The sequence below is a fragment of the Etheostoma spectabile genome, chromosome 21, assembly GCF_008692095.1.
Source record: "Etheostoma spectabile isolate EspeVRDwgs_2016 chromosome 21, UIUC_Espe_1.0, whole genome shotgun sequence".
Classification (NCBI taxonomy): Eukaryota; Metazoa; Chordata; class Actinopteri; order Perciformes; family Percidae; genus Etheostoma; species Etheostoma spectabile.
Window position 1 is genome coordinate 23,005,718 of NC_045753.1, and position 6,044 is coordinate 23,011,761.

Below are 6,044 nucleotides of genomic sequence, written 5' to 3' on the forward strand. Positions count from 1 at the left end.
CTGTAAAGTGTCTTGAGATAACTCTTGTTATGATTTGATACTATAAATTGAATTGAATTGATATTATTAAGCAAGACCTGCAAACGAGCCTCAATGTGAAATTAAGATAGCAAAGTAGTTATTCAAAATGATTGAGCAAACAACAGTGCAAAAGAGTGAAGGAAAAAAAGTCTATATTAGGGCTTCAGCGTTCAGGTTTCTCTATCGTCAGGTGTTTTGCGTGTTTTGTCTAAGGCAACACATCTACAGAAACTAATTCAAAACTCGTGCTTAGGTCTGTATTATGCAGTAATAGATGTGCTCATTAACCATAGCTGTGATCCAGGCTTCCTGTTTAGGCAGCCAGACTGTGCAGTTGTGGCTATGAACTACTTAAAGAAGAGCTATGAAGTCTTTCAGACTTACTGCAAAGTCAATGCAGCACCCAGAGATGACCAGACCATGACTTGCCGACACCTCCTGTGGATGTTCAGGGTATAACAGACTGTCACACAAAGATTACCACACATATTAACGTCTCATTCATTTCTACCACTTAATATAAGACATGGATGCAGTTTCTGTTGCTTGTTATTACAACAAAACCAGAGGGCTGTTCAATTTTGAGTGACTTGAAAGAATTAAATCTATTATATGTTTGGAAAAACAACCTTTTACCAGCATTCAGCACATTTATGATAACATTGTGTTGATTATTTTATTGTAACCCCTGCCAGGATCTCCATCTGCTGGACAATAACCTGACCACAGCGAGATTGCTGCAGGTCATCACTGCAGAGAGCCGTGACCACAGAAACCTGTCTTCCTGTTTGGATCTGGAGGTCCGTCTGTGGTGTTTACACCAGTTGACAAATTAATTCTTTCTCAATGCCACTGCAATTAACATTTACCGACTTACTCTTTTTGTTGTGTATTCTATTCTCACTCTGTAACACTTCTGTTGATCCCACTCCTGCTTTAGATTACATTCCTGGAGTTTTTTGAGGTACTTTTGGGCTCTGCTGAGGTAAAGGTTCAGCCTGTTTCTGAAGACCTAGAAGTGAAGTGTCAGCCAGTTTCTGAAGACCTGGAGGTGAAGGGTAAGCCTGTTTCTGAAGACCTGGAGGTGAAGGGTCAGCCTGTTTCTGAAGACCTAGAGGTGAAATGTCAGCCAGTTTCTGAAGACCTGGAGGTGAAGGATCAGCCTGTTTCTGCAGGCCTGGAAGAGGGCCAGTCACCGTCCAGCCCTGACACTGAGGCCAGGAGGGATCTCCCTGAGGTGGCCAGCAAGAACATCTTGCAGACTCCAAACAGCCCTTCCCAGTCGGTCAGATTCTTTCCAAAACCTCTAATGTCCTCCTCACCCCCCTCTATGTAGAGTGTGGTTGTTTTACTTAATTTTTCGGGTGTTTTTCTATCCAGGTGGCAGCTCCGGTGAATTCCCCCATCACTCCTGAAATCTCCAGCTCCCAGTCACTGGAGGTCAGTTGCAAAAGACAATCTAGCACGCAAACAAAATCCAGTATTAATATCAGTGTTGATACACCCCTACTGTTGCTATTATTGAAATATGCTATGAACTTGGCTATGTCTTTGCTGAAATATTTAAAACATTAAAAAGCAATTGCTAAACATTTAATTGAACATACAGACAAGGGACAAAGCAGGACTATCCACTGCTGAAGAAGTGGAGAGTCAACAAGACGACAAGACTAAAGTCAACGAGAAACCTCAGGCAGCAGGTATGTTTAGTTGGGTGATGTTTAGGTTCTGGGTCAAATAACGTGTTGTGTGTTCTTGTAAAATTATAGCAGACTGGCCATCGGCAGGTTTGGGAGATTTCCTGAAAGGCCGGTCCATCCTGGCCGTCATATTTCAATTTCAGATGTCAGTTACAGTCCTAGACGTAGGCCTATTAGAGCGGTGACAGTAAGGCTCTCTGGGCCGGCTGTTGCATTAGCAGCAGCGCAAAACGGAGCTCTGGCCCGTCCGTAAGACTGGGGCAGTTTAACACTGTCAATTTAGAGGGGGGTGGGGGGAACGGCCAAGGTGGAGGCTGGGGGTGTGGCCTTGACCAATTGCCACTTTGCTTGTTTGAAAACCATGATGTCTCTCTCTCATAGGTGGGCTAAATTCTCTGGGCAGGCAAAACAGAGAAAGGAAAGGTATGACCTCATAAGGGGCAGATTCCAGATCGGCCCATCTGAGCTTTCATTTTCTCCCAGGCAGAGCAGGATACCTAGGGCTCGGTTTACACCTATCACCATTTCTAGCCACTGGGGGACCATAGGCAGGCTGGGGGAACGCATATTATAGTTAAAAAAAACTTATGAAGTGAAATTTTTGTTCATGCTTCCATGCTCTACCTGTAAAGCACTTCAGGTCAACTGTTGTGTGCTATACAAATAAAATGACCTGACTTGCATTAGCTAGGTTAAGAGTGAATATGCATTTAGTATGCTATTATAACAATGACTTCCTAAATTCATGAACATATTACGATAATTCTAGTCTTTTATTTTATACTGTATGTAAATACAGTATGCAATGTCTTCAAGTTTATCATTATTACTATTGTTAGTTAAGTCCAGTCATGGTGGTGATGAGGAGGAAAATGATGAAGAAGAAGAGGAGAGCTGGCAGGAGGAGTATGAAGCAGGAGGAACCAGCAAAGATACAGTGAAAGGTACAAGTGCAGAGTGCAGGGCTGTGCAACTTTGTGTTGGGTTGTTTTGGTCTCTTTGTGTAGTATTACTATTACTTTATAAAAAATAAAAAAAAAGTTCTACGTGCGCTCTTCACACGCTCTCATAAAAGGTCCGCTCCATCCCAGAGTCCCGGGCAGAATTTTTACATACATATAAATCATAGAAGAGAAAGGAAAGGGACTTTAGCTCGTATATGCCATGTTCAGATGAATGAAAAAGACATTCATTACAACAACTGTATAGAAAATATATATATATATATATATATATATATAGTAATATTTATAGCTCATATGTCATGTTTCCTCACACAGCTGAAGGAAAGGGCGTGCTAACCAGAGGAGTGGAGGCCAAAGTCTGTGACGTGGAGCTCTGGAACCAGATGATCCATCAATTCTTTAACCACTGTTTCTTCCCGGCTTTTGAACATAACCAATTAGTGTTAAAAAACATTAAGGAGGACCAGCTCCGCCAGGGGGCCCAGAGACGCATCGCTCTGGCCAAGGCCCGACAAACAACCAGCCAATAATACAATTCTTGCCATTCCCCGCTAAAATTGATTCATTTTTGATCTGTCAGTTTACAGTATAAATATTAGTCAATGTTTTAGTTATGTCATTTATTATTATTATTCATAGGATTTAACCAGGTACAACAGTAGTGGTGGCACTCAATTTAAGATTCCTCTACACTGAAAAGTTTACATTATGTATTGTGGGTTTATGGTGTGGAGAGAGAGATATAGATATATATAGGGGCTATAGTAGGGGCTGAAAGATTTGATTGACCAGCTTTGAAATGAAATTAAAGCCAAGCATCTACATGAACACAACCACTAGATGGCAGCTTATCACTTTCCATACCTGTGACTCCCATTCCAGTATTACCTCTGGCTTGCATGTAAACTGTCTTTATCCAAGTCCTCCTACTGCTTCTGTGCTAATAGGAATGTGACATAGACATGTAGTGCTCCGTGTTGTACTGTATTGTGTTACAGGGAACAAGGAGGCTGGTAAATGTCACAAGATGCATCTTAGAAACACGATAAAGCCAACTGTTCTGTACCTGAACTACCCACACACCAAACAGAAAATGCCTAAAGCCTTCAAGTACAGTGAGTAATGAAAGCATTGAGTGCACTACCAGTTTGTGCTCCAATGTAAAACAAGGAGTAATCACCATTTCCTTTTTAAAAAGTAGAACTTTAATTGGGAAGACAAAACAAAATTTCCATTAAGCCAGAATCACTCAGATACATTTTCTTTTTTTGAGGATCAAAAGTAGTTGCTATATGTAAAAAATAAAGTATTTAAAAGAACATGTCTTTAGAGGGGAGGGGTGAAGACCATGAGGTCACTCGGACAGACAGACTGGCGTATCCGGTCCTTCAGGTCCGGGGTGAAGAGTAGCATGGCCGACTCGGCTGTTTGGGCCTGAAAAAATGCACAAAGACAATATATTCAGTAATGACGAGGCTTAATAGAGACATGCAAGTATTAGTTAAATGTGGATTTAAAGGCCAATCCAATTGTAAGAAAGAAAAAAAATTAAGGAAAAACGTTGACCTTTGGTGACTGAAGGGTTAACACCGAAGGCCCCATCGGATGTGCTGTGGCAACAGTGAGAAGTGAGTAGAACAATGAGTGAAGACAGTGAAACGTGCAATTTAAAACACAAGGTTAAAATAAACCTTCGCCCAAGAAAGCTCAGTGTGGTATTCCCTTATAACCAGGCAATCACAACATTTTCTAAAAGTTTTGGGTAAAAAAAGAAATGTAAGGATTGATAAATTAAAAATGCCCCCTGAAAACTACTACTCAAATTTCGATATAAAATCTAGTTTGGCCAACTTCAAAACAAATTTCAATAAGGAAATCCTGCCTTCTACAGCTTTTGCATCCATTATTTCCACCATACAGAACGGCGGCGGAGTCAATAGGTTTCCGTTCAAGTCAATCTGTGATTTCACTGACTGCAGAACACAACGGCAATCTGCAGCCCTCTGGAGCAGATACGCAAAGCTTCTATTTTTGCTTGTTCCACAAAATAAAATAAAAAATCTGGTTAGTTTTCAAAGTAAAATTACACCTTGCTCACGGTGGATCATATTTCCTGCACTACACCTTGGAAATTTCATAATGGGTGGAGACAGGCCTGAAGTCAACAAGGCAGGTTTTGTTGTTCCGTTTATAGCAGACATCAGGAAATCGGGTCAATGTTGTTAAGGTATGAAGCCCAGGTGTACACCCTGTGTGTGTGTGTGTGTGTGTGTGTGTGTGTGTGTGTGTGTGTGTGTGTGTGTGTGTGTGCGCACGCACTGTACTTCATCATGGGCAACAATCCTACCTGGTACTTGAAGAGTAAGCAAGTGCTCTGATTGAGCTCTGGGACTCTCCATTTCTACATCCACTGCCATGGGGGACAGCGTATCTAAGGCAACTGTCTCCCGTGGTGACAGGCTGAATGTCTGTGAAGGCTTGAGGTAACGCTCAAAGTCCAAACCAGGAATTTCCTAAAATTACAAAAGAATAAGGTTTGTTGTATAGCAAGAGAAAACCGTGTGGATTACAGCTTTTAATAAAACGGCATCCTATAAGGCTTAGATTTTGAAATGCAAAACAAGGTAGTGAAGCCTGAAAATGTGATTACCTCAACAACTGAGCTGCCTGGTGTATGACATTCAGACCCCTGGGCCTCCGCCGCAGGAGGGAAGGAGATGGAAGGCTGGCTGGGAGTCACACAGGGCGACAACATGAAACTCAGAGATGGGGACTCAGAGGCCTGGGACACCGCTGGAGTTGGTTTGCACGGAGAGAGGGAAAGTCTCGGCGAGAGGGGGAGGGCAACATCGACAGCTTCGCCCGGCTCGTCTTGCTCCTCGACTACAGAAATGGAGGGAAGTGAATGTACGTGTGTGGCCGTGCTGAATTCAGGAACAGAAGCCGTGTTTTCCTGCGTGGAGACTGTTTCTGACTGGCACGCAGGGCTTCCTCCAGGCTGGCTGTCATCTGAAAGCGCTTCCTTGACAGGTGAGAAACAAAGGGAGACATTTACAGTGTCTTTTCTCTTCAGGGATGACTGAGGGGTGCCACGCTGAGACCTTGGAGCTGGGGTTCTGTTGAGGGCACAACTGAGGTGGACTGGAGTGTGGACGGGCTGAGCAGGAGAGGCAATGGTGTGAAGGGGAGTCTGTGCCAGCGCAAGGGATCGCCGACTGACTCTTCTGGGAGAGAGGTAGCTGGAGCAGGGAGAGGCCGGAGGCAGCACAGCAGCACTCAGACGGCTGGATCTCCTCGCGGAACCTACAGACACAACTACATGACAACATTGTTATCAGCTGTGCAAAGGGGGGGGGGG

General features: G+C 43.3%; 2 protein-coding genes across 4 annotated transcripts in view; one reads left to right on the plus strand and one right to left on the minus strand.

Annotated features, from left to right (window-relative positions):
• Window positions 1–3,775, plus strand: part of rsph10b (radial spoke head 10 homolog B) — a 7,329-nt gene extending 3,554 nt beyond the window's left edge. For both annotated transcript variants that reach the window (XM_032503043.1, XM_032503044.1), the window contains 7 exons: window positions 326–474; window positions 717–821; window positions 962–1,306; window positions 1,402–1,461; window positions 1,631–1,721; window positions 2,561–2,665; window positions 3,002–3,775. In XM_032503043.1, the coding sequence (XP_032358934.1) occupies window positions 326–474; window positions 717–821; window positions 962–1,306; window positions 1,402–1,461; window positions 1,631–1,721; window positions 2,561–2,665; window positions 3,002–3,216 (1,070 nt within the window). In that variant the 3' untranslated portion in view covers window positions 3,217–3,775. The remainder of the gene's footprint in view (window positions 1–325; window positions 475–716; window positions 822–961; window positions 1,307–1,401; window positions 1,462–1,630; window positions 1,722–2,560; window positions 2,666–3,001) is intronic.
• The window catches only part of dlgap5 (discs, large (Drosophila) homolog-associated protein 5), a 7,475-nt gene continuing 5,082 nt past the window's right edge, over window positions 3,652–6,044 (minus strand). The window contains exons 15-18 of one of the 2 annotated variants that reach the window (XM_032503040.1): window positions 5,337–6,001; window positions 5,034–5,199; window positions 4,253–4,296; window positions 3,652–4,120 (exon numbers count right to left, since the gene is read on the minus strand). In XM_032503040.1, coding sequence (XP_032358931.1) covers window positions 4,013–4,120; window positions 4,253–4,296; window positions 5,034–5,199; window positions 5,337–6,001 — 983 coding nt within the window. In that variant the 3' untranslated portion in view covers window positions 3,652–4,012. The remainder of the gene's footprint in view (window positions 4,121–4,252; window positions 4,297–5,033; window positions 5,200–5,336; window positions 6,002–6,044) is intronic. The other variant, XM_032503041.1, reaches the window with a different exon arrangement.